The sequence below is a fragment of the Bubalus kerabau genome, chromosome 2 (assembly GCF_029407905.1).
Source record: "Bubalus kerabau isolate K-KA32 ecotype Philippines breed swamp buffalo chromosome 2, PCC_UOA_SB_1v2, whole genome shotgun sequence".
NCBI lineage: Eukaryota > Metazoa > Chordata > Mammalia > Artiodactyla > Bovidae > Bubalus > Bubalus kerabau.
In genome coordinates this window covers 115,840,733-115,866,841 of record NC_073625.1, presented here as the reverse complement: position 1 = coordinate 115,866,841, position 26,109 = coordinate 115,840,733, and the positions used below count along the sequence as shown (strand labels likewise).

The 26,109-nt window shown below is 46.4% G+C and overlaps 1 protein-coding gene across 7 annotated transcripts in view; it reads left to right on the top strand.

Annotated features, from left to right (window-relative positions):
• Window positions 1-26,109, top strand: part of HEG1 (heart development protein with EGF like domains 1) — an 83,749-nt gene that overhangs the window by 48,253 nt on the left and 9,387 nt on the right. For 5 of the 7 annotated variants that reach the window (XM_055568451.1, XM_055568449.1, XM_055568453.1 and 2 more), the window contains 6 exons: window positions 610-668; window positions 990-1,150; window positions 5,807-5,941; window positions 12,237-12,279; window positions 12,414-12,451; window positions 22,955-23,042. In XM_055568451.1, the coding sequence (XP_055424426.1) occupies window positions 610-668; window positions 990-1,150; window positions 5,807-5,941; window positions 12,237-12,279; window positions 12,414-12,451; window positions 22,955-23,042 (524 nt within the window). The other 2 variants (XM_055568455.1, XM_055568452.1) reach the window with 2 other exon arrangements.

Genomic DNA, 26,109 nt, shown 5'->3' with positions numbered 1-26,109 from the left:
TCATGCCCCACAGGGGTTTTCTGCTCTTTCCAAGGGCACAAGGCAAACACAGGGAGTCACTCTTAATTTGCTCTCAACAAAAGGGCTCTTGACCCATGTAATGTAATTTCCCACGGAGAGCCTTTTTGAAGAGGATCTATCTGTGAGTTAGGTCAACTCATTGTAGATTACGAAGGGTCTATGTAAGGCCTGCCAGACCTGAGGGAGCTGAAAGGAACCCAGCCTTTTCAGGAAGTCTTGTTCACTGTGCAAAGTCCAAATAAACAGTTGCCTCTGAGGTTTTTTGAAACCCTGGGTCTTAGATGAGATCTGCTCGTTTGAAGATGTTTTGCATCCAAGGGTGCTATTCTGAACATCATTTCCTGCCAAGATTTTCCCTCACTGATTTACTATCTGCCTCTCTCCCTTTGTGCTCATGGAACAACAGAATAAGAGCAGAAAGGCATTTAAGAAAGGAACAAAAAAAAGGACACCACTCCTGTGTGAGGCTGCCTGCTGATAACTCCATGACTGGAAAATGCCTGTTTGATCTTGAAAATAGGAAATTGGTTCTAGGTTCAAGGCTTTTTTTGTCTGACTCACAGTTGATGATAAACTTCTTCCTTTCAGTTAAATGTGTGTTTCTCAACATTACCTGGTTATACCGGATCCACAGCTCATGTTTCTAGGTAAGTAGCAGGATTATATGTACTTGTTTGTGGACCAGTCCTATAGAAAGGGGAGGGTATTCTAACAAGTGTGATGGCAACAAAACTGGCCCCTGTGTTGACTGTAATGTAATTTCTCATGGAGAACCTTTTGGAAGAGGACCTATCTGTGAGTTAGGTCAGTTCATTGTAGACTACGAGGGGTGATCCCAGGCCAAGGTCACAGAACCTTCATGCTCTGCCAGGCCCTCACTGGAGAATGGGGAGGACACTCATTTTCCAAAAATCCTGGGACCCATATATCAGTTTAGGACGATTAAAACATGCATACTTTGCCTGTAGGGAGTCCAGTGTTGTGGTGATGTCACTGCAAGCCACCTTTTCCCTGGCCTCCAACGTGACGCTGTTCGACCTGGCCGACAGGATGCAGAAATGCGTCAACTCCTGCTGGGCCTCTGCGGAGGTCTGCCAGCTTTTGGGGTCTCAGAGGCGGATCTTTAGAGGTAAGAGAGGGGCCCTCTGGGAGGACCCCCCATCCAGTTAGGCACAGACCTAGGGTAGAAGTGTAAGGCCTTCTGGGTGCAGGTCCAAGAAACTTGTCATAGAGCTGGCCTGTCTTTGAAATGGGCATCAAGCACAAGGGCTTTGTGTGTGTATATCTTTGTGTAATATGTGCCCCCCCCCTCCACACACACACACACACAATCCTGTACACACAGCCTTGAAGTCTCCCAGTCCTTGGCATGCTGTTTCTGTTTCTCCTCTACAGCGTTGGTATTGGAAGGGATATAGGAGCAGATGTAATGAAGCAGAAATCACTCTTCTTTCCCTTGAAAGGCTCCCTCCCTCTGGGGAGGTAGAATTCACACACAGAATGTACAACACTTGTCAATGGCCCGAAACCGTCATCATGACCTGCCGTTAGGTAAATACAGCACGTGCAGTGTCTCCCATCCTCCTGTGTATTTGTTTGCAGATTCTAAATGCACAGACACAAGATGAAGATTAGAGGCCAGACAGCTCATGGTGCTGTCCGAGATTTCTCTTTTCTTGTTCTTTATCTGTTAGCTTCTACAGAGCATCTGGTGTGAAACAGATGAATAAAGGGATTAGGAACAAGTTTGGAAGGCAAATTTGGGTCTTGGAAGGGAGGTTTTGCCTCTGGGATGGGAAAATTCTGCTGGAATCAAAAGTGCTTCCTCATGCAGGGGGGCCTGCCCCCGCTGCGTCTTGTAAGTGGTCTGAGCTGGCTCTGGTTGGCTCATTTTACTACACACAGGACTGGTGAGGGACGCAGAGTCAGAGTCAGCCTCCCCATCTGGTGCCCAGATGCTCAACTGTAGGTAGCAGGTTTGGCGCTCTGTCTGTGAGCAGATCCCAGACCTTCCCGGTGGGCCAGAGCTTTGTAAGAGCTGGTCCTAAAAGCCCTCCTTGTGGACTGCGCTCTGTAGAGCTGGGAGCTCACCTTTTGTTCTGGGATAAATGCTAGAGCTTTGGCCCATTTCAGGGCTAGTTATTCACTTGAAGGAAAAAGGAAAGAGCCCAACATTCTGGAGTTGAAGTTGCTATCATTCAGCTTCATTGGGGAATTAGCTAAAAAGTTCCTGCCCTCTCATACTGTGCTCTACCTTTTGAGGCAGGAACTCTTTGATTGGGCTTTCTTTTTTTTGCCAGTGATGCAAAGGTCCTGCTTTTTCCTTCCCAGAAAGGGGAAAGGGCACCTTTCAGTTCATAAAACACATATGCTGTGTGTTCTGCATGGTCAACATTGTATCAGGTTACTGCTTTGTCCTTAGTGAACACATTTCATGTCTTGCCAATCAAGTGGCCAGATATTTGGGTTTGTAAGGCCTTGCCGGTGGCTGCCCTGCTCATGCTGTGGCCCTCCTTCTTCCAGCTGCTCATGGGAAAGCTCCTGTCTTCCCTTGCTTCCTTGCCAAAGTCCCATGCTTTTTATTTTTTAAAGACTTTAAAAAAATATTTAGAGCAGTGTTAGTTTCATAGAAAAATTGAGAGGAAGATATAGAGATTTCCCATATATTTCTGCCCACACAGGGGCTGGTGCCTGTTCTTTGACTCTGCTTTCCGAGCCCCTGAGATCAAAGACAGCCGTGCCTCCTGGCTGAACCCGGCCTCCCTTCTCTGTTTGCCCTCCCAGGGCTTCTCCAGGTTTTGCCAGCCTGTGTTTGGTGTCTCATTCACCTCTCTGAGTGCTAGAGAGTCGGGCTGGATGAGCAGAAGCAGTCAGGTTTTGACATCTGGTTGTTCCCAGCATATGAGAGGCCGTGGGCTACCCTGGATGCTGCCATTGGACGGGTGGGATTTTCCCTTTCAATTCACAAAACATCTACTTCCTCGCCTTTCAAAGAACTGTAGCTCTCATCTCTCCAGAGGTTTCGAGTCCTTGGAAACCCCCCAGAGGAGTGCCCCAGCCTTAGATTTACATCAGTTCTCATTGTCTGTCTGGCGGATGTTATGCCCAGGAAGGACCATGGGAATTGTGGATGCAGAAAAATCACATCGCCAGGCTTAAAATGAAAACTTCATTATATGTGGTTCTATTTGATGGATTGATGACAAAATATTAAAAATCTGGAGGACAGCAACCCCTCTGTCACAAAGCCAGGGCCAGCTTCCCCTGCCTTCGAGGGAATCTGCTTCGATTGAGGGCAGAGTCGCTTCAGCAAGGCAAGTGGTATTTGCCTGCAGGCGGGCTTTGCGGGCAGGGCAGAGGGAAAACATGACATTGGCTTCCAGAAAATATCTAATCAGCCCAGGCAGCTCAGACTGGCTGCTGCACAAACTAGTACCGGCCTGGACGGCCTTTTGTGCTGGAGGTATTTCTTTATGTTAAGACTTCAAAAAGTTTAGATGAGAGATTGTGGCCTTTTCGTACGCCCTCTGTGCCAGCTTCACAGTTTGCTTGGTGAGATTTTCCATTTTTCATTTTTCTGCCTTAAATACAAACCTTTTACAATAAACAAAGGAAATTCTATCACACACACAAATAGGGTTCTGATTTAGCACACCAGCTTCCACTGATAAAGACAGGAAATTCAGCACCGAGAGCTGAAGCTGTGTCCTAAGCTAACCTCCCTGTGAGCAAGCCACCCATAGGCCCCCAGCTCTCAGGACTCAGACAAGGGGGTGGATGCCGGGGTCCCTGGGGGGTGTCCAGGGTCACACGAGCCTGCCTGAGGTTGGGAGGGGGCGCAGTTTTGCCGCATGAAGAGCAGGCACCTGGTTTGGGTTTTTGCATCAGGTGGTGGTGTCCTTCAGGTGGGAGAAGGGGACCCAAACCTCACTGCCCGGTGTGCACCCGTGGCCCTTGCTCAGCTCTGTCCCCACCCTGAACTTGTTCACACCCACCAAAAATGGCGGTGTACGTCAGTCTGTAAATGGTGTAAATAAGATACTCTCCACTATCCCTTGATTTATGTTTCTGTTCTGTTGTCTGTAAATCCCAATTATGTGTGTTTTTTTGTTCAGACCTATCTTAGATGGTAAAAGCACCCTCACTGTGTCCACTGTGTACAACCTCAGAAAGGGCCTGCTGGTTAGTGCCTCGTGAGGGCCTGCTGTATACAACCCATTCAACCCGAGAGAGGGTTCACTGTGCACAGCCTCACAGAGGGCCTGCTGTGTACAGCCTCTCAGAGGGCCTGCTGTGTACAGCCTCTGAGAGGGCCTGCTGTTTACACCTCTGAGAGGGCCTGCTGTGTACAGCCTCTGAGAGGGCCTGCTGTGTACAGCCTCTGGGAGGGCCTGCTGTATACAGCCTCACAGAGGGCCTGCTGTTTACAGCCTCTGAGAGGGCCTGCTGTTTACAGCCTCACAGAGGGCCTGCTGTTTATAGCCTCTGAGAGGGTCTGATGTTTACAGCCTCTGAGAGGGCCTGCTGTATACAGCCTCTGAGAGGGCCTGCTGTTTACAGCCTCACAGAGGGCCTGCTGTATACAGCCTCACAGAGGGCCTGCTGTTTACACCTCTGAGAGGGCCTGCTGTATACAGCCTCACAGAGGGCCTGCTATTTACAGCCTCTGAGAGGGCCTGCTGTATACAGCCTCTGAGAGGGCCTGCTGTTTACACCTCTGAGAGAGCCTGCTGTTTACAACCTCTGAGAGGGCCTGCTGTATACAGCCTCACAGAGGGCCTGCTGTTTACACCTCTGAGAGGGCCTGCTGTTTACAGCCTCACAGAGAGCTTGCTGTTTACAGCCTCACAGAGGGCCTGCTGTATACAGCCTCTGAGAGGGCCTGCTGTTTACAGCCTCACAGAGGGCCTGCTGTTTACACCTCTGAGAGGGCCTGCTGTTTACAGCCTCACAGAGAGCTTGCTGTTTACAGCCTCATAGAGGGCCTGCCATATACAGCCCAAGCGAGGATTCACTGTGTGCAATCTCAGAGGGCCACACGCGCCTCAGTGAATGCTCTTTGATGATCATGAAAGAGTTCTTTGTCATCCTTGAAATGAGCATGGCCCACATGCCCAGGGCTGGACAAAGCCAGGTGGATATGCACACATGGAAGAACTGAGGCTGAAGTGAGGGAGGCAGAGCAGGGAAGGGTGAGCGCCCTCTCGGCCCGGTAACCGGTTGTCGAGTGCCACCTTCAGCATGTGTGTGTCAAGCCTGAGTGTGGACCAGTCCCACCAGGCGCTGGCCACCCAGAGCCAAGCCAGCCCCAGGCACAGGGGAGGCGGACAGTGACGGAGCACAGATACCCAGATTACATTCCACTCCTCTTCTCGAGTCTGCTCGGCAGCAGTGGGCTGAGACAGGTCTTCTTCCCTGAGAGGACAGGGGCATGCTTTCTGGGTTTGGGTTGGTTCTCCAGTGCAGCCCTTGAGTGAGAAGGTGCAGAGGACCCCACCTTTTGGGGGCTGTGTTTGCAGGGGACGCTGGAGTTGGGGATGCCACCCCCTTTCTTCTGGGTTTGCTTTCTCCCTGTGGCATGCTGTGTAAACTTTTAGTAACAGGCTGGGCCAGCCTCGGGGAAGGAGTGGAAGAAGTGCAGAAGGGCCCCCTGAGAGGAGTGCACTTCACGCAGGCTCTTTTGGAAACTGTTCTCTGAGCCTCTTGAAATAGAAAGTTCATGCATCTAAGTGTTTGACATGGAGGAGGTTTTGTTTTGCTTCACTGTCTTGTTTTTCCATTTCAGCGGGCAGCTTGTGCAAGCGGAAGACTCCAGAGTGTGACAAGGAGACCTCCATCTGCACCGATTTGGACGGGGTCGCACTGTGCCAGTGCAAGTCTGGTTACTTCCAGTTCAACAAGATGGACCACTCCTGTCGAGGTAGCGGCAGGTCTGGGGCCCTGGGGCCCGAGGGATGGTGGGGAGGGGCTTCTCTCTGCTCTGGGGGTGACTGTTCTAATCTGGGGGTAACTGGTCCTGGTTGTTTGGCTCCCAGCAAGGTTGAATTTGTTATCTCCTTGGAATAATAGCATTATCTCTGACTGGTGCGCACTAGTCTGGCCAATCAGATTCAAAGGAAAAGAAAAGAGAATGGAATGCCTGGGGTGGCCAGGCCTTTTCTTTTTTTTCCTACTTAAAGGAAGTTAGAAAAATTACTGTTTTAATTCCTAAAGCTTTATTCTATTGTCTGCTAATCTTTTAAAATGGAAATACCAGCATGAAGGCAGGGGTGTACCCTTTAGCAGTAGCTGGCAGCTTGGGAGACCTGAGTCAGAACCCTCTTCTGCCTGCCCGTCCTCTCTTGGGCAAGTCACTTTGCTTCGCTGAGCCCGAGTTCCCTCTTCTGTGCAGTGGGTGCAGTGAGACTTCATCAGATATTCTAGGAACTGAAAAGGCAGTGGTTATGGAAGTACTTTGTAAGCCATCAGCATTTGCTCTTGTGTTTTACCCAGGTTATTATTGAACCAGTGGGTTCTGGTTTAAAAGATTTTATGTCAGAAACCTGATTCTGCTAACCTTTGGGTGAGGATTAAATTCATCCAGTTTCATACATGGGCTGTTCAGTGAATACAGTGCACGAATACTGCTTTAAAATAAAATGAATTAAAATCCAGAGCACTGGATACTCTGACTTATAAAAGCCTGCTGCAGTTCACAGTCACAGGAAGACTGGCAACATAAAGGTGTCATGTAGCCTTGGGCCTCGCATCACATGAGAACGTGTGTGGCCCAGTTTTCCTGCTCAGTCAACACCTGCCAGTGACAGATGTACTGGAATCTGAGTGAAAACGGTGTCCTAGGGAAAGGTGGCATGCCACTTTTTTCCGTCAGGACCTCCTGTTAGAGGAGAGGATAAAAATGCATCTCAGGGCAGTGCTGCATCCTGAGCTTCGGACCCTCTGACTTAGGCACTTGAAAAGTGCAGCTTCTCGGCTCTGCATGCAGCCCTGAGCGGGGTTCGGAGAGGGGGCCCACGCTGGGGCAGCGGGCCTGATGCTGCCGCTCACGGCACTGCTCAGCACCCCGCCAGTCTACCACTCTGATGTGGAGATGCTGCTTCCTAGTTCCTTCTTACCTGGTTTCATGCAGAGTGCTCCTGGCCTGTCTTAACTGGGGCACTGAGCCCACTTCGGGCGGGCAGGGGACCTCTGCGGACATCCACGTGTGCTGGGGCCGAGGAGTGGTGGCTTCTGTACACAGGGCCTGTGCAATTTCAGGTGGTCTCAAGAGTAGCCCCGCCACCTCTGCTTCTGACTGGCCTAAGTGATTTATCTCTCTTGGCAAGTCCACAATTTCCTAATTGTGTCGCTTACAGACTAGCGTTAGCAATAGCAGAGCTGCCGAAGATTTACCATTCGCAGGGACACAGGCACCAGCAACATTATGTGTATTAAGTAGTGACCCAAGAATCGGAATAAGGAAGCCGTGGTTAACTTTTGGGCTTACGGCCAAGGCCCTACTTAGCCTGGTTTCTGCGGCATCCTGTTGGTTAGATTTTCATTCGTGACAATCAGGGCTCCATGAATGGATCCTGGAGCTCCTTGGGCCGCAGACCTGTGGCTGGGTTCTGAGGGGTTACAGTGACATCTTCTGGCCACTGGTGCTGGAGCACAGGGATGGTTAAAAGGAGTACTCGTTAGGACACCTCAAATGTGGGTAAATCCCTGGTGTAAACTGAGGATAAAGGCATGTGGGTGTGTGTTTTCTAAATCTCTACAATTAACAGTTGCATATTAGCAACTGCATATTGTTTTTTGTTGTACACACACACACACACTTCCTACTATCTCACATAAAATGTCTTTACCAGACTTTCAAAGCCTCATGTAAAATTAAAGTAGGTGTCCTTCCGATAGATGTCTTGTAGCTTCCTTCCATCATGCAGACGTCCTGATGGATCCCAACCACCCATTAGCAAGTCTCTTCCTCTGACTAGACTGCAGATACTTGGACAGAGGAGCCTGGCAGGCTACAGTCCATGGGGTCCCAAAGAGTCGAACACTGCTAAGTGACTGATACTTCACAGTGAGGTCTAGGCTGATGTGTGAAGTTCACAGCGCTGCTCAGCACGCCTCCATGGGATTCTCCAGGCAAGAATACTGGAGTGAGCAGCCTTTCCCTTCTCCAGGGGATCTTCCCAACCCAGGGATCGAACCCAGATCTCTTGCATTGCAGACAGATTCATTCCTGTCTGAGCCACCAAGGAAGTGGGTGGCTGTCTGTAGAATGTGTTTGTACATTGTGGGGTTCCACAAACATCTGTTGAAGAAACAAATGGATGATAGGCAGCAAATACGATAGGACAAGGTTGGCAGGTCTTGATTTGGTTTCCTGCAAGGGAGCAAAAGAGCCTAAAGACTCTACCATGTACTGATTTTATGTTAAAAGGCCAGAAGGCCTGAATGTGCTTATGTTCATATCAATAGGGGGAGCCCACTTCGGGCATATATGAATACTGCCACATTGATTTCATCTTCAGTGCTGTGTGGGTCAGGGTCACTCTAGGGTATGGAGATGAGGAGCTGGGTCCTCAGGCCCATCGGAGTGCCCTGTGACAAGGCTTCCCTCCCAGAGCCTGAGAGCAGCCCATGGTAACCCATGGTACCAGGCCCATGGTAGCAGTCGGTCTTTGATGAATGACTGAATGGGCCCATCTGAACTAAGGAAATATCATTATACCAGGAAGCCAGGCCACTTCTGAAGCTATGTGAAAACAGCCCAGCCCATCAGCTCACAGACAGGACAACACAAGGCCCTTACATCTGGGTGGATGACAGCCACGGTGTGGAAAGCTCCTACCCAGCAAATGAGGGTTGGGTGGGTAGAGCTGATGTAAAAACTTTTCCAGGAAGAAATGTTCAGAACAGAACAAACTAGTGTGACATCAACCTGCCTTGGGGCTGAGATGGGTGGGGATGAGTCACGGGCACCTCCAGTCCCTGTGTGGCTGCCCTGCAGTCAGAGCCAAGGGTCACCCAAGGGCAGCTTTCCCTGCTCCCATGACCCAGCTGTAGTGTGGGGACTGCCAGGCACGGCACTTCCACTCCAGGGAGACAGGAGTGCTCTGCTTGTTCCTTAGAGAAGGTCCACCTGAGTAAGGGCTTCCCTGGTGGCTCAGATGGTAAAGAATCTGCCTGAAATCCAGAAGACATAAGAGACTCGGGTTTGATCCCTGGGTGGGGAAGATGCTCTAGAAAAGAGAATGGCTGCCCACTCCAGTATTCCTGCCTGAAGAATTCCTTGGACTGAGGAGTCTGGTGGGCTGTAGTCTATGGGGTTGCAAAGAGTCAGACACAACTGAGCAACACACCCGCAGCCACACCCACCCACCCCTACGTGAGGCCTACTCAAAGTCATCAAAGATTTGGGAGCGGGGCCTGGTTCCTCCTTCCTGAAATGGGGTATGATCATACCCTGCTGCTGCTGCTGCTAAGTCACTTCAGTCGTGTCTAACTCTGTGTGACCCCACAGACAGCAGCCCACCAGGCTCCCCGTCCCTGGGACCTCCAGGCAAGAACACTGGAGTGGGTTGCCATTTCCTTCTCCAATGTAGGAAAGTGAAAAGTGAAAGGGAAGTCGCTCAGTCATGTCCGACCCTCAGCGACCCCATGGACTGCAGCCTACCAGGCTCCTCCATCCATGGGATTTTCCAGGCAAGAGCATTGGAGTGGGGTGCCATTGCCTTCTCCAATGATCATACTCTACCTTGTTGCAAAAATGATTTGAAGCACCTAATGAAAATTCACTGTAATAAAATGAGATTAATTTAAAAGGTATATAAGGTTGAAGGAGAAATATAATGACTACTTTGTTGAGGCTAGAAGGAACGTGAACATACAAAAAGATATACCCTAAGTTCTCACTTGTTTGGTGAAGATAGGCACTCACTCAAGTTCTGAGCATCCAGGACGCTAAGGCAAAGAGAGAAACATGATTTGGGGGGGGGAGGGCAGGGCGGGAAATAGTAACCATAAAATAAAGAATAGTTCTTTAGGACCATCCCCATTTTTCTAGATCCTGGGACCCAAGAGAAGTTTCTATGGAAGTCCACATCACGAGGTTACTGAGTGGTATTGTGGCAATATGATCCATGATAGCCTGTGATAAATACCCTAGGCCATGCCTGGGGCTGCTGCTACTAATAGATTGCCTTTAATAAAGCAAGTGTAGCTCAGGAGAAGTGAATCCAGGGGAGCTGAAACAGTGCAGTGCAGGCTCACAGCTCTCATGATCTGCTGTGAGAGAATTTAGGTTATTTAGAACAATATTTCCCACACCATTCTGTAAGACTCTAGTGATATGTCAATAGTCTATGACAATAAAATAGATGCTAGAATCATTTAGTGGAGAACACAATGGCACCCCACTCCAGTACACTTGCCTGGAAAATCCCATGGATGGAGGAGCCTGGTAGGCTGCAGTCCATGGGGTCGCTAAGAGTCGGACACGACTGAGCAACTTCACTTTCACTTTTCACTTCATGCATTGGAGAAGGAAATGGCAACCCACTCCAGTGTTCTTGCCTGGAGAATCCCAGGGATGGGGGAGCCTGGTGGGCTGCCGTCTCTGGGGTTGCACAGAGTCGGACATGACTGACGCGACTTAGCAGCAGCAGCAGCAGAATCATTTAGTGTCTAACAGTGAAAAATAGAACAACATCAAGCACGTCTACATGTGTGCGTGCCAAGTCGCTTCAGTCGTGTCCGACTCTTTGGGACCCTGTGGACTGTAGCCCCACCAAGCTCCTCTGTCCATGGGATTCTCCAGGCAAGAATACTGGAGTGGGTTGCCTTGTGCTTCTCCAGGGGATCTTCCCGATCCAGGAGTCGAACCCTAGTCTCTTCTGTCTCCTGCATTGGCAGGCAGGTTCTTTACCACTAGCACCACCTGGGAAGCCCACGTAGTTAAATGTTAGGATGCACCGATTCTTGAAGGGAAGTCTGTGAGCGATCTCGCAATCTGTGGGGCCTGCAGCCTTTGAGCCATGTGCTGCTGGCACTCAGACGTTGCCATCAGTGTGTGCGCTGTCTGTCTAGAGATTACTGCTCTGTGCTATGCACCTTTACTTAACTGTGATTCTTGTGTGCAGCGTATATCATACATCAACCATGAGTCAAATTCTGTCATTCCTTGCAGCAGTGAATTTATCTGAGATGCTATTTTTTATTATCTACTTTCATCCAAGCACACGTTACAGCTCGTGATGTTCTATCAGCTTATTGTAGTGCTGAAAATGTTCCGTGATCAGATCAGTGCAGGAACTGCTGATGCAGGGGAATGGCTAGCCCACAGCCTTCAGTGAAGCAGTGGTCTATAAGCCGCAGTGCCAGAGGGTTCAAAGCTATAGTCTTGTGTGATGTGCTGATTAGGGCTCAGCTAGGTATGTCCAGAATCCACTACACAGACCACAGGGTGAGCATTCTCTTAGGAAACTGACAATGGACCATGGCTTTCTCACTTCCTGATGGAAGGGCGCTAACGGAGCCAACGGCAGGTTAAAGGAGGTTTGACTTAAAGACGGTGAGGCATTTATCTTTGTGTTTATGGAAGGAAGTTACTCAGGGACCACAGAGAACTTCCAAAAATAATTGCAATGTTAGATAATAATTACAATTACAGTTAGTGGTTACTGCATGCTAGGTCCTGTGGTAAGTCATTTGCATGCCTTATTTTCCTTAACCCCTCCAAGACACTATAAAAAAATTATTATTATCCCTTTTTTTTTATAGCTGAGAAGCTAGAATCACTAAGAGGTTAAGTTTTGGGGGTCTTTTTGATGAAATTAAAGATTGAGCTGGCAACAGTATTTAGGCCAGGTTTTAGATAATTCTAAAGTTATTTGTGGGCTTCCCAGGTGGCTGTGTGGTGAAGAATCCACCTGCCAATGCAGGAGACACAGGTTCAGTCCCTGGGTCAGGAAGATCCTCTGGATAAGGAAATGGCAACCCACTCCAGTATTATTGCCTGTGAAAATCTCATGGACAGAGGAGCCTGGCATACAGTCCATAGGGTTGTAGTCAGACATGACTCAGCAACTAAATAACCTACAACAAAGCTATTTTGTAGCCTTTTGGTTCTAGAATATTCTTGTGAACTTTAGGGTGGCTGGTTTTATTAACCATTAGTTGGGCCAAGATAAGCAGACACGATCATGGATTTTCGTTTTCTATTTCAGCCTGTGAAGATGGATATAGGCTTGAAAATGAAACCTGTATGAGGTAGGCAGCATGTTCATTTATTCTGACGAATTTGTTCCAAACCTTATTTAGAAGTTATGTAGGTAAATTGCCTCAGTAATTTCTTCTGATATTTGAAACTAATTCTTGTTCTTTTTTTTCCTGTCAACTCGCAGTTGCCCATTCGGCCTTGGTGGTCTCAACTGTGGAAACCGTAAGTATGCGGGCGTCCCGAGCTCCATGTGGGCAGGGCTGGTGACATATGTCTGTCCCCTGCCCTCACCCTGGAGAGCAGAGTGCTCACCAGGGTGGGGGTTTGTAGGGGAGGTAAACATTTATTTATTTACCTAGATAAATTTCCTAGATAGCCGGACAGAGGAGTATCAGTCAATAAATGAGGCTGGGAGGGAGGGACCACCCCCAGGAGAATAGAAGAGCCTCCTGGGTACTTCTTAGAGGGGCTGGAACTGGAAGAAGCCCGGCAGTGACTGGTATGGAGGGAGAAGGAATCCAGGCAGAGGGGACAACCTGAACAAAGGTCTCAGGCCAGCCTGGGCCTGTGATTCTGGGGCGCAGTGTGTAAGTAGCTGTGGCTGGGACAGAGGAAGGTAGAGAGTGAAGGATTAGGTTGGCAGAGTATGTGAGGATCAGATTCTTGGGGGTTTTGATAGAGCCTGAGAATTTAGACTCTAGTCAGTAGCCTCTGTAGAACTAGCAAGTCTTAGAGCAGGAAGGCATTTTTGATCAAGAAACTCAAGTCGGGAGACAGTGAGGACAGAGAGCGTGGGGCCATTTAGACCAGTGTCGTCAGGACGGGGGTCATGGCTGGACGCAGACTGGGGAGGCCCCTGATCTTAGCTGACGTCTGTGCCCCTGGAGTACAATGGTCGAGGGGCACTGACCATGCATGTGGCATGTTTTACACTCAATTTACTTCTCTAAGAAGAGCAGTCGGGATTCATTTCAGATCGCTTTCACTGACATTTTCTTATCCTGAGACCTAAGAAGTTAAAGTGACCCTCAAAACTACTGAAAGAAATTCTAGGATATAGGATGAAGAAGGAATGATAACAGTCAGCATTTTAGGATAGCTTTGTCCCTCATTCTATAGAATCTTCCAGCAGTCCATAGTCTTAAGTTTACTCTCCCACAAGTAGACATGACTTTATTTAACAAGAGATGCTACTCTTACCCCATCAGTCATAAATTCCGAGTGTTTTTAAAGCTCTCATGCAAGAAACAGGGGAGGAGGGTGAAGACTAGGCAGATCTTTCTTATAGCTCGATATCATAGGCCTACTCAGTTTAATAAGAGTGTGAGTGAGACACGACCATGCATGGGGAGATGTAGCCAGCTGGGGCTGAGCCAGGAGCAGGAACCCCCTGCCTGTCCTCCTGGGGCTCCTCAGCCCCTCGTAGGATAAGCCAGTACTTCTCACTCGCTTGTAGTCAAACAGCTCCCTGACTACGTTTCACTAGAAAATGCTTCCTATTTCTCTGTGACTGGAAGAGCAAAAATGGATCAGTGAAAAACCCTCAAAAGCGTTGAAAGAGAAGGGAGCAGCGTGTTGCTCTTGATGGCAGTTAGTGATTTGCTCTTCAGAGATCATTAAACACCACGTATGTGGAGATGATGTACGCTACATCCACTGACCGTTCTGTGAGTTCCTATGTCTCTGCATGATGTGGGTGGGGTCTTGGAAGTAGCAGGATCTCTCTGTTCCTGAGATTTCCTTTTCCTCCCTTTTATCCGAGTCATCACAGTCATTTCCAGCAGAGGGCAGACTCTGGCCTGGATGGCTAGCTCTCTGCCACGTTTTGTCGGAGACTCTGGTAAACTCTGATGGCGTGAATACCACTTTATGACTTTGACATCTATTTGCATGTCAGTGTCACAAAGCAATTAATAGTCACTGATAATAAATGGCACATGCCATCTCCGATCAGCCCTGGTGTGGGTTAAGGAATCGGAGCACCTGAATTTCATCCCCACCTATGCTGATAGCTAATGCCTTGTGAGGTCTGTGACTTGTCACCTGATGTTTTGTGCCAAATAGCAGAGATAACCACCCACCCCTGTCACTTCTGCTGTCACCACCAAAGACAGTTTAAATGCCTTCTTGGCGGTCTGACTCAGGCTGGACCTTTTGTAGAAAAGAAACGCTGCTCTCTGCAGCCTTCTGGGGACACGTGCTCTGCTGCCCAAGCCCTGTGAGATAGGGCGCCCTGCTCTGTCCAACCACGCAGATGGCCCTGTGGCTCCCTCACACCTCGTTCCTGGGAATCACCCAGCTCTACTGTATTCTGGCTTTAGGCATAGCCTCTGACCTGCCTTTCTGCAGCCTATTAGCTTTCTAGTTGCGCCCAGATTTCACTTGTCGCTCCTCATAGAGAACGTCCTTCAGACCGGAGAGGGCAGAGCAAGCTCTCCTCTCACATCCCTTAGTCCCTGTGTGCACCTGCCCGGTGCAGCAAGGCCTCCCGCGCCAGGCAGGGCAGGGCTGCACCTGTCTAATCACTGCTCACCTTTTAGTTTCCTTTCCATATAAAGTATGTGTTTCTACCACAGATCCCAGCAATTCTGTTTTCTTGAACCGCTGTTCTGTGGCTCTAGAATTCTTACAGAGCTGTTATCAGAGTGTCCTCACTTCCCCTTGTCCCCCTCCCAGCCTTTCTCAGGCACGCACATTTCCTTCTTTGCATGAATTTTATAGAGGCTCCTCTCACAATTTTATTCTCTCTCTCATGACCACATAGTTTGCTTCACCTGTTTTTCTCTTTTTAAAGTAGGTGAATTTTTTATTTTCATAACATAAAAAAAATACTTGTACATTAATTTTCCTTCTGTAATCCAAATTAATTAGCAGACAGATACAAGGGAAGAAGAAAACTAAAGTCTCATCACCGATTAAACCTCACTGCTAATACCCGGCTGTATATCCCTGCTATGACGAGTGGTGGATAGGACCACCAACAGCACCCAGGACCTTGTTAGAAATGCAGGATTTCAAACCTCTTCACTTTGGACCTACTGAATTAGAATCAGAATTTTAACCAGACTCCTGGATTCAGTGAATAGGCAGATTTGCATACATCTCACAGTTTAGGAAGCAGTATACCAGAGGTTTGTATGTGTGTCTTTTTAACAGAGATTGGATCTCACAGAAAATACTGTTTTGTAACCTGCCTTTGAACTTAGTAAACTGTGCAGTGTTTTCCTTGGCATAAATGTATAAGGTGACTTTAGATAGTTCTGTTAAATTCTACTCTGTATATATCATAATTTACTTAACCATCCCCTCTTATTTTCAACTTAAAATCTTTTTTTTTCTCTGTATTGCCATTCTTCTGTTTGTGGTCTCTGTCACTTGGTAAGGATAGAACATCATCAGATAATTTTCCTAGATTACCTTTTTCTGGCTGCAGACATTTTAATCCATCCCTCCTCCTTATCTGCGACACATCCTTTCGTAAGGCACCCTTTCCATTCCAATACCCCTCATCTCTCCAGTGGAGACTCCTTCCCTGCCAGGCTCCCTGAGCAGCCAGGAGGATGTGGAGTCTGTTTCCCACATGTCTTGGCATCTTCTTCCTCTTCCATTGAAACCAAACATTCAGCTTAAAGATCTTTCTGCCTTGTCTTTCCACCTCAACCCACGGTCTGGTGGCAGGTGTATGAAGTCTTCACCTTGTAGTTACATTGGGCTCAGAGCTCAAACCAGTGGAAACACTACGTGTCAGCAGGAGTCACTTGTAACACACTGCTCAGAAGGAGGAAGAGCTCATTAGTTATCCAGCAGGCAGCTGGAAGTCTCATGCGGCTAACAGTAAACCTCTCACTTGGTGTCAGAGCTGCAAGGAAGCAGCCCTGGAAGAGGGGATTGCAACTCTCCCGACTCTTGTGTGTTATGGCCACACTTACAGTCTGCAGATGCGAGAAAGGGAAATTTCAAAAGGAAAAAAAAAAGAACATTGTGAATAGAGTTCTAAAGGAGAGATGGTGTAAGAGGAGTGGAAAGATTTAAATGGCAGAACTCTAACCACACATCACTAATGAACACAGTGGGGGGGCAAGTGGGAGAACTAAATGAATTTTAAGATGAAACGAATGTGGCCGCCTAGAAAGGTCTGTAATGAAGCCTAATTTTAAAGGAAGGCATATAGGTTGGTACAGTTCTGACATCAATTCAGATGTATTTTTTTCCACATCACTAAGCCAGTTATCTCAGTTCTGACACTGTTTCCAGGTACGTCCCACAGCTTAAGGGCTGGGTATGCTGACTTTCCCACCCCACGCCCCTCCCCAGCAGACCCCAGTCCCTCATCCAGGTTGTCACCTGTGCTTCTGACCAACTGGCTGTAGATCAGAGGTTCCAGTGACCTCCTCCCTAGGGCCCATTGATTTTCTGTACTGGCTCACAGAACTCAGGAAACATTTTACTAGATGCCAGCTTATTAAGAGATGCACGAGACTTCAAGCTTTCTGCTGGATAACTAATGATCTCTTCCTCCTCCTGAGCAGTGTGTTATGAGTGACTCCTGCCACACGTAGCATTTCCACTGGTTTGAGTTCTGAGCTGTTGGCTTCCCTGATAGCTCAGTTGGTAAAGAAGCCGGCTGCAATGCAGGAGACCCCAGTTCGATTCCCGGGTTGGGAAGATCTGCTGGAGAAGCGATAGGCTCCCCACTCAAGTATTCTTGGGCTTCCCTTGCGGCTCAGCTGGTAAAAAATCCACCTGCAATGTAGGAGACCTGGGTTCGATCCCTGGGTTGGGAAGATTCCCCTAGAAAAAGGAAAGGCTACCCACTCCAGTATTCTGGCAAATACCGGAGAATTCCATGGACAGTCCATGGGGTCGCAAAGAGTCAGACATGACTGAGTGACTTTCACTTTTCAGCTTATTATAAAAGGAGAGAATTCCTGAACAGCTGGATGGAAGAGATGTACAGGGCCAAGTTAGAGGAAGGGCCGGGAATGTTGTGCCCTCTCCCGGCCCTCCCATCCTCCCCTCATTTCCCAACCTTCACCAACCTGAAGTTCTCTGAACCCTGTCCTTTTGGGATTTTATGGGAGGCTTCATTACACAGACACAGTTGATTAAATCACTGGCCATTAGTGACTGAATTCAGTCTCTAGCCCCTCTTCCTTCCCAGGAGTTTGGGGGTAGGATTGAAAGTTCTAATGGGCTAATCACAAATTGGTTTCCCTGGCAGCAAACATCCATCCAAGGGTTACCTAAGGGCTATCCAGATGTCACTAATGTAAGAAAAGACACCACTGCTCTGCAAGCTTAGGAAATTCCTAGAGTTTTAGGAGCTATGCCTGGAACAAGGATGGGGAACAGATAAAAATTATTTCTTATAAATCAGTATCACAATTGACTAAGATTCTTCTGGGGTAAATAAATGTAGCTAGCTTGAACAATGAAGATGGATTATTGGAAATCATGAAATTCCAGCTTCAGGAGTGGCAAGAATCAGGAAGTTGTGGGGAGTCTCAGCAGAGGAGGTTGGCACCTTCTTTCCAGAGCACATGTTAACATGGAGCCACCTTCATCTCTGTCTTGGCTCTTACTGTGGGTCTGTGCACAAACTTGCTGCCTCACGATGGAAAATAGCTCAGCAGACAGCTTCAAGTGTGTGTCAGTACCTTGGTCATTTTTAAATAAAAGGTTCTGTCTTCCAAAATGAGATTCCTGGGAGGAACTAATTGATCCAGTTGGGATCTTGTGTTTACTCCCAGACCAAACTTTTGTGGCTTGGGATGGTGTTAAAGTACAAGCATGACCACCCCACTGAACCCTGCATGTGGAAGGGAGTAGATAGTTCCCAGTAGGGGGTTGGCTAAGCAGGCAGTCCCATAGATTCCAAATAACCATATAAGCAAGGACAAATATGGCTTATAGGAAAGACTAAGGCCCAGAGTGGGTTGGTTTAATGAAAAATGGCAACAGCAATGACAAAAACAGCAACCTATGATCAAGCCATAAGAAGAATAAAGAAATGTCAACAAATGTGGAAGACAAAGGAAAACAAAGAATTCCAGGGTCATCATTCTGCAGGATCTCTTCAAAGGAGGAAGGATAGAACAGACCACCCTAAGACAATACCCATGACCTTCACTCTGATCTGAACATTCAGGGAACCTACAGGATTAGTGAACATTATAGTAGGCATTGATATAAATCCCATGCACTGTAATCATTGTGTGACCTCATCGTAAATCTAAATCAGTCCTTAAATGTGAAAGATAAGTTGTAGTTCATGAGCTGACTTGACTGCAGGTATGAGAAAAAAGTACTAGAGAAGATTCTTGAGAGTTCCTTGGACAGCAAGGAGATCAAACTAGTCAATCCTAAAGGAAACAAACCCTAAATATTAATTGGAAGGACTGATGCTGAAGCTCCAATACTTTGGCCACCTGATGTGAAGAGCCGACTCATTAGAAAAGACCCTGATGCTGGTGAAAATTGAAGGCAAAAAGAAGAGGGCAGCAAAGGATGAGATGGCTAGATAGCGTCACCAACTCAATAGACATGAGTTTGAGTAAGCTCCGGGAGATAGTGGATGGAGGACAGGGAAGCCTGGCATGCTGCAGTCCATGGGGTCACAAAGAATTGGACATGACTTAGCGACCGAACAACAGCAACATGAGAAAAAAGATCTGTGACTACATTGTCTACAAGCTTATTACAAGCTTCCAGCGAAATAGCTGCCAGAGAACATCAAATGACTTTTTAAAAAATGTATAAAGTAAATTATATATGTACACATATACACATATAATTTCTAGATTTAGAGAAGGTTGTGTGTGTCTACATGTATATATAAAGACATGAATAAAGTTTGGGAAGCAGAAAAACATGAAGGAAGTACCAGTCCATCAGTACCCAAGGTGGCACTGATGTCTGAACATTTTTGTGAGTCCTCCCAGATGCTTTCTCTGAGCTCGCATGCACAGAGGTCTTCTGGCTTTCAGTCCTGTGTTCTTTCCTCTCCTGCATAATTTAAGCCAGTGCCACCCAAGGTCTGGCCTGCAGGTTGATGGCATCTCCATCCCCAAGAAGCTTACCAGAGATACAACTTCTTGGACCTTGCCCAGACCTGCTGAATCCAATCTCTTGGGGTGGGGACCAGGCATCTGAGATTTAACATATCCTCTGGGTGATTCAGATGGACAGGAAGAGTTAGAGAAGCACTGGCCTATAGCATACAGGATAATGTTTCTTAGTCAATAAGGAAATAACAGTCCAAACTAATGACATATTTATTAATTACACTGTTGTTCCAGGAAAGGGGAGATGAAAGGAGTAAAGTCTAAATTTAACTGCGGTTTCCTTTCAACAAGTGGGTTCTCAGGAGAGACGGTTCAGCTATCTCCAGTTGTCAGCACAAAAGCCAGAGTTCTTGTTTCCAGAGCAGATTTCTAGGGAACCAAGACACTTGTGTTGACAAGCAAGATGATCTTCATGGGACTAAACTGCTGCACGACTTCCAGCATTGCTGGTAGAAGAGTCTCCTTTACCTTGGGAGGTGGGAGGAACTGGTGTCCCAGGGTCTTCAGAAAGCTGTTTAGATCAGCAAGGGATAGCCTCCTCCAGACTGGATGCTCTTAGAGAGTCCTCACAAACTCTTGAGTGTGTAGAATTTATGTTCCCTCACTCGTGGTGCTCCTTCATAGGTTCCTATTGATAAGCTCCCAGCTGTGCCATTAAGTGCTGTGGGCAGCCATAGATGTGGGTGATGACATCCTGAAGCATGTTTTCACTTTTATAGCAAAACAATAACTTCATTCTTTTGTTGTTTTGTTTTGGCATGCTGCATGCCTTGCAGGGTCTTAGTTCCCCAACCAGAGATTGAACTTGGGCCCTGGCAGTCAGAGCACAGAGTGCTAACCACTGGACCTCCAGGGAGCTCCCCAATAGCTTCATTCTTAAAAGCAACTTCATTTTTGTCACAATCAAGGGGACCTGAAGTCATATAAAACCACCTCATAACACAGCACCCCTCAACGTGTGGGGGGCTGTGAATGGAGACAAGACAGTAACATGACGGTACAGAAACAGAAAGTAAGCACTTAGAATCCTTTACAGGAGCGTGGCTGTGACACCCAAGCATGGGATCCTTTGTAAAGTGAAGAGCCTCGTTGTATTTTAGTATTGGTCTGCAGGAGAAGGAGATGGCACCCCACTCCAGCACTCTTGCCTGGAAAATCCCATGGACGGAGGAGCCTGGTAGGCTGCAGTCCATGGGGTCACTAAGAGTCAGACACGACTGAGCGACTTCACTTTCACTCTTCACTTTCATGCATTGGAGAAGGAAATGGCAACCCACTCCAGTGTTCTTGCCTGGAGAATCCCAGGGATGGCAGGGCCTGGTGGGCTGCCGTCTATGGGGTCGCACAGAGTCGGACACAACTGAAGTGACTTAGCAGCAGCAGCAGCAGCAGACTCTTTAAAAAAAAAAAAGGAGAGAAAGAAGTTCATGATAGCCGGTGCCCAGGGGAAAAGACAAAGGAACAAATGAGACTTTATTTTCTTCATTTAAAAATAATATCCAAAAGCATGAGCCAAAAAAACTGGCCCTTGACCATGGATGGTTTGGGAAGCACTGGTCTCCACTGTCTTTGTCTCTTTTCAGACACAAAGGGGGCTTTTAGGGTGCTTGTTTCAGAGGGGAACCTGCCACAATCGCAGCCACCTGCAAGGGTCACTGCCAAGACAAATGCGTGTTTGTTTTGCCGGAAGTGAGAAAACATGAACTTGGTGTGGAGGGATAAGCAGAGCAGGAACTAGCCTTGGGTCTCTGCTTGGAAACAAAGAGTGCCACTCTAGGTGTTTTGAGGCGGGGAAATGCCGTGGTTAGGTTTGGTTTTTTACTTGAGTGGGCAACACTGGGCACAGAAACATGAGTTGGGAGGTGTTTACATTTGTCTGGTCAAGGGCCAGGGGGGCCTAGGCTTGTGTTGGTGGGGATAAAGAGAAGTCGACACATGCGTGAGGTTTGTCTTTTGTCCTCACTTTTAAAAAATGAAGCTTGACTACATGTGTCAGGAGGTGAGGGAGAGAATTAACTCATTTCTTGGTTTGACTTTGTTTCCTGGGTATCTTAATACTGATGATTTTTCATAGTAATCAGGTTTCTGTGCTAGTTATTTCAGGAAAAGACAGGTGAATGGTTGGGGGTATTTGTGTTGCTCTTGTATTTGCTCCTCTCTCACAATCTGCCCATTGTCACCTCTATGCATTATCCTTTGACTTTAGGTATTACCTAAATACCTAGAGAGCATGGTTTCATCCTAATTTACTATAGAAAATCTGGTTATTGGCTCTTTTTTTTCATACTGGACCTTACAGCCTGAAAGCACAATTATATTTCCACAGCAAAAAAAACCTGAATATTTAATAGATTATATTGAAAATATTATTTTCCCAGAAATACACAGGTATGAAATTAATTAAAATTTATATTGTTTATTATACATGATAAGTGCTTATTTATATGACTGCTAATTTCTGATAATTAAATTCAGTGTGTGTGTGTGCATATGTGTGTGTTGAGACTATCTAGTTCCTATCCAGGGTTATGCAGTAATGCTTATAAAATTGTGGAATCAAAAAAATTGTCTTCTTTTTATTTTACCAAGTAAGAACCTAAAACCGTATTTAAAATTTTTTATATCACCATCAATTCAAAACTTCAAAAAACTCCAAAGAATGGGAAGTAACCAAGAAAATATTATCTTTTTTCCCCAATTACTTTTTAGAAACCAGCTTTACTGGAGGCATAATTTACACATTAAAAAATGCATCTAAATTAAGTGAGGGAAAAAAGTAAGAAGGACCAAATTTTAGGAAGTATTAAAACTAAGAAAAAAACCCAAACAAGTTTAGGTTTTGAAAAATACATGCATACATCTCTAATTTTTCTCATCTGATTGTGGATTGGTAATAATGTCATCAGGCTGGTCTGCAGGTAGAATCTGGGAGCCCCTGTTCTAGGAGGGGCTAAGAATGGGGAACTCTTCTCAAAATAGTTTAGGGGAGGAAAAGTCATTTTCCCTCTACCCTTCCAGATTCTTGGCTGAGACATCCCTACCCCCATTAAAAGCCAGAGTAACAGGAGAAAAAACTATTTTAATTCTGTGAATACACATGGGGATCCCACAAAGATGTGAAACTCAAAAGGCAACCAGATGATTGAGGCTCACATACCCTCCTGAGCTGAAGAAAAGGCCAGGTGTCTAGGGTTTCAAAGGGGAAAGTGCAGTTTATAGGAAAGTGAGAAGAGGAAATGTTTGGGAAACAAAGGTTGTTTGTCAAGCAGATAAGTCACTCAGGTGAAAAAGTTCTCTCTGATACTAGCTTTCTTCCTGGTACAAGTCTCTTTCTAATGTACATTTCCCTTACAAAAGGGTAACTATTAATAATACTCAGTTTTAGACCTTCTCCAGTGCTGCAGTTTCTCAAAAATATCAGCTCAAAATAATAAATATACCAAAGAGACATATTTTGGGTTGGCTCATTCTGCTCCCTCTTCGATGGAGAAATTGCAGAACTGGCCCAAGTAGGTTTTGCTGGGGGCCCAGAAAATGAAAAATGGTCACCAGCTGAGGCATGGGGTAGCCGTGGGGTGGGGAACGGGACCATTTGGGGGCATTCCTTTGTTCATTCTTTGTCTGCTCCCAATCCACTTTTCTCCTTTTTAAACCTGTTTAGCCTATCAGCTTATCACTGTGGTGATTGCGGCTGCAGGAGGTGGGCTTCTACTCATCCTGGGCATCGCACTGATTGTTACCTGTTGCAGGTGAGTGCCAAGAGTCCACAGTCTAATTCTCTTTGCCTGTGCTAAGCCAGGGTCAATTTTTTACCCTTTTAAAAGAATGTGTGGGGTGGTTTACAGTATTAAATCCTATTGTGTGACTGAACCATTAAAAAAAGGGAAAAGGGAAACTCATGATAGATAGTGCCACTGGGGAAAGAAAAGGACAGCAAATGGGATTTTCGCTTAAAAAAAAAAAAGAATATTCTAAAGCACAAGCAAAAGAAGAAAAGGGATTGGACTTCATCAAAATTAAAACTTCTTCGCTTCAAAGAACACTGTTAAGAAAGTGAAAAAAGACAACATACAGAAGAGGAGAAAATATTTGCAAATCATATGCCTAATAAAAGACTTGTATCTAGAATATATAAGGAATCCTTACAACGGTAATAAAAAGATGGAACCACAGAACACATTTTGGGACTCAGTAGAGTGTAGGTTCTTCTGTCTTGGTGCAGAAAGAATTCAGCAAAGTGATGGATGAAAAGTGATTTATGAGAACAGGATGCTTTTGAGGTTTACAAGCAGGTGGGCAGGAGGGTGCTGCACTAAGAACTTAGTGGGCCATAGTTTTATAATCAAAAGAAGAATGGGGCAGGGGAGACAGCCATTGTTGAGCAGATGTCAAGCTTCCATCATCAGCTCCTTCTCCCTGTCACGCGGGCAGTTTTCTTATTCCTGCTTGATCAAGCCAGGACTATCATGGCACTGTTTAAGTTAGCAGAAGGGTGGTAACCTCTGCTAAAAATGGTAAACCATCTCAGGTTTGAGCATAATGTTTTCTTTTCCCTGTATTTTTGTTTTTAGTGTGCACAGGGGAACACGTCTTGGGAATCATTAACTTACTGACCTTACTGGGCAGGATGTGGGTCTTGTTTTACCATTGTTTTATTGTTTTGGGGCATGTCTTGTGCTTGTGTGGCATGGTTTTGTTTCAAAGCAAGGCAGCTTGGTTTTGTGGTTAAGCAAACCTGCTTTCTGGAGTGATCATTAACTTATAGGGGGTCTCCCATACTTTTTTCTTTACTCATGATCCCTTAGTGGGATTAACTATTTCATCACCTATTTTGTTCCTTTACTCTGTCCCTATCAAAGGCAACCAAGTTAAAAATGGGCAGAGAACTTGAATTGTCATTTCTGTAAAGAAGATATGCAAATACCCAATAAACCTACGGAAGCATGCTCAATGTCTTTAGCAGGGAAATGCAATCAAAACCGACGGCATCAGATACCACTTCACAAACACTGAGATGGTTACTAAAACAAACAGAAACCAGAAAATAACAAGTGTTGGTGAGAACGTGGGGAAAGTAGAACACTCATACACCTCTGGTGAAAACGTACAGTGGTGTAGCCGCTTTGAAAAAGTCGCAGTTCCTCAGAACGTCAAGCAGAGTTGTCGTTCCACCCAGCATGTCCACTCTTGTATCAAAAGAGATAAAAACAGGTATTCACACAGAAACGTGTGCATAAGTTTTCATAGCGGAGTTGTTCATGATAGCCAAAAGGTGAAAGTAACCCAGTGTCTATCTATCTGATGGATAGATAAACGTGATATATCCATACATTGGAGTGTTGTTTGCCATAAAAAGGAATGAAATACTGAATCACACTAGAACACGGATAAACCTTGAGAATAGTGTGCTGTGTGAATTAAGCCAGTCACAAAAGACCACACCTGTATGATTCCATTTATTTGAATGTCCAGAATAGGCAAATCCAAGAGAGGCAAAGTAGAGTGGCAGTTGCCTAGGGCTGGATGGGCAGGGGAAGAATTGGGGAGGAACGGCTTAAGAGTGTGGGGTATATTTCTGGGGTGATGAAATTGTTCTAAACTTGCACAACCGATGGCTGCGTAACCCTGAGGATACCAACAGCTATTGACTTTTACACTTTAAGTGGGAAAATTAAGAAGCGAACAAAGATGAAAGGGGTTGCCTGAATATTTAGCAATGGAGAAGTGGCAGGCATGTAGATAAGCAGACAGTAGTAAGCTTGACTCTAGGCTTCGTGGATAGCAGTGGGACTGGGTTTTGAATGGAAAAGGAAGAAAAAGGAGTCAGTTCCCTTCTCTGTGGTTATTCATTTAAAGGAAAACTCAAATCTTTGGTTTAGATGGTAATAAATGGCAGGAATTACCCTGACATGTCTGATGGAGGGGACCTACAAAAGTAGCAAATTATCTTTTTGACCATTGACCCAAAGGGCATTTTAAGATAATCTCTATCTCCAGGAAGGCTGCAGAGGGCCAACTGCTCCCATCCAGGGACGCAGGCTTCAGGGTTCAGTCTTGACCTATCGTTTACAAAGTTGCCATCAAAGCATCCAAGAGAAACCGCATGAGTAGAAATAAAGTTCTGGGTGTGAGACTAGGAGATAGAGAGACAGACCTTGAGTTCTGCAGGGCATAGAAGCCACCTGTCTACTAAGCACCCTGTCAGGTAATACAGCCATCTGGGGAAAGTTTGTGACTGTTGGTCCCTGGGAGAAGGTCGTTGTGAATCATTGAGGCATTGTTTGAGACCGGATGCTCCACCCCTCAGGGAGCAGCACAAAGGCACATCAGTTCTCAGCTTGTAAAAAGAGACAGCACCTAAGGCCCATGCTGGACATTTTAAGATTCTGAATGATGTGGTGTCTTCCCTAGAAAGTTCGTTTACAGCAAAGTGAGGTGGAGGGAGGAAACTCCAGGTTATCTTACTGTCTGATCTGAGGCCCGTTACAGAAGGTGAATAATACATTCTCCAACAGTTTGCAGTCAGAGGACTGTCAATGGTAGGAACTTGTGCTAGGGTTTCTCTGCCCTGCTGACATGAGGATTTATATGGGTATATATATAGGCGGGCATTTCTGCCAACAAAACATACTATTTTCATGGTTTGTGAAGTAGCTCTATTGTAGGAAGGGAGACCCCTTCCAGGGCTTGAGAGTGGGCTCTTGCTAACATGTGGAAATGAACTGTCTGAGGAGACATACATGCTGATAAAGCAAGAGACTTTTTTGGGAAGGGGTGCCCGGGCAGAGAAGGGCAGGGTAAGGGAACCCAGGAGAA